At 51.4% G+C, this 1,441-nt stretch overlaps 1 protein-coding gene across 6 annotated transcripts in view; it reads left to right on the top strand.

The window, feature by feature from the left end:
• Positions 1-1,441, top strand: part of NR2F2 (nuclear receptor subfamily 2, group F, member 2) — a 12,252-nt gene that overhangs the window by 5,756 nt on the left and 5,055 nt on the right. The window contains exons 1-2 of one of the 6 annotated variants that reach the window (XM_009887095.1): positions 163-246; positions 367-592. The exons of 3 other annotated variants lie outside the window; for them this stretch is intronic. In XM_009887095.1, coding sequence (XP_009885397.1) covers positions 163-246; positions 367-592 — 310 coding nt within the window. Of the gene's footprint in view, positions 1-52; positions 593-1,441 lie in introns of those variants that run through there. 2 more of the 6 variants (XM_009887092.1, XM_009887084.1) reach the window with 2 other exon arrangements.

Raw genomic sequence — 1,441 nt, 5'->3', positions numbered from 1 at the left:
AAGGCAAAACAAAAAAAGAGAGAGGGGAAAAAAAAGAGAGAGAGAGAGAGGGGAGGAAAAAAAAAAAAAAAAAGACTGCTGCAAAGCTGATCTGAAAAGCAAAGCAAACAAACTTTGAAAATAAAGGGGGAACAGGAAGTTTGGCAACGGTGTCCAATAGATATGGCAATGGTAGTCGGTGCGTGGCGAGACCCCCAGGACGATGTGCCCGGAGCTCAGGGAACGCAGCCTTCGCAAGCCCCGCCGGTGCAGGGACCTCCGGCCGGGGCCCCGCACACCCCTCAGACCCCGGGGCCCGGGGGCCCTCCCAGCACGCCAGCCCAGACCAACCAGCAAAGCCAGCAGAACCAAGGAGACAAACAGCAGCAGCAGCAGCACATTGAATGTGTGGTTTGTGGGGACAAGTCTAGTGGCAAACATTATGGCCAGTTTACCTGCGAGGGTTGCAAGAGTTTCTTCAAGCGGAGTGTAAGGAGGAATCTCAGCTACACTTGTCGTGCCAACAGGAACTGTCCCATTGACCAGCACCACCGCAATCAGTGTCAGTACTGCCGCCTCAAAAAATGCCTCAAAGTTGGCATGAGACGGGAAGGTATTGGGATTTCATTTGTTTTGCAATTTTTTTTTTTCACTCGCTGCGTTCTGGGTTTTGGTTACGGTTTGGGGTTGTTGGGTTTTTTTAATTATTACTATTATTTTTAACCTCCCTCCCCAAACCCAACCAGAACCTTTCCTCCCCACCCCCCACCTCCCCCCCAACTCCCTCCCAACCCCCGAATAAACAGAGAGAAACTTTCTTTTAATGAAAGAAAGAGGTGTTGGAGGGGGTGGGCAGGGGAGGCAGGGGCTCTTGCATGCTTTCCCCTGCACTCGTAATTGATTTGTGTTTGTTTTGATTTTGCTGATGGAGGTTTATTGGAAGTGGATTTTTAGTTTCACGCTGCTTAGGAGCGAGATGATTATCCTGACGTGTGGTTACTTTTCCTTCACGTTTCCTCCTGCGTGTTCAGCGTTGCCCCCCGTCCCCCGAGCGGCTCCGTGTGTGTGTGTGTGTGTGTCTCTGTGCCTGTGTGTACACACACACGGAGCCTCACGAGATGCACACACGCACATATATATATATCCCCCAGCACCCTGCCTTAGATTGCAATTTTACACAGGCGGTTCAAATTACTATTACAATGGGACTCACCCTACCGAGGCTCTACAGCACTCCACTGTGGATTCCCAGCCGGATTTTGCCTCCTTTAAAAATACATATACACACACATCCTCGCGTGTGTGTGTGTATATATATGCATAATGCCGTGTGCCTGTCTTTCCCGATTGTTATTATCTCACTTTTCTCTTCTTCCTCCTATTTTCTCGTCCCTCCGGGAGAGGCAGGGGGGGGGGGGGAGGGAAGGGTAAGGGGGGGGGGGGGGGGGGAGGGGGAGGCCAG

The sequence above is a fragment of the Charadrius vociferus genome, unplaced genomic scaffold (assembly GCF_000708025.1).
Source record: "Charadrius vociferus isolate BGI_N301 unplaced genomic scaffold, ASM70802v2 scaffold190, whole genome shotgun sequence".
NCBI classification, from domain to species: Eukaryota; Metazoa; Chordata; class Aves; order Charadriiformes; family Charadriidae; genus Charadrius; species Charadrius vociferus.
This window is presented reverse-complemented; position numbering and strand designations above follow the sequence as displayed.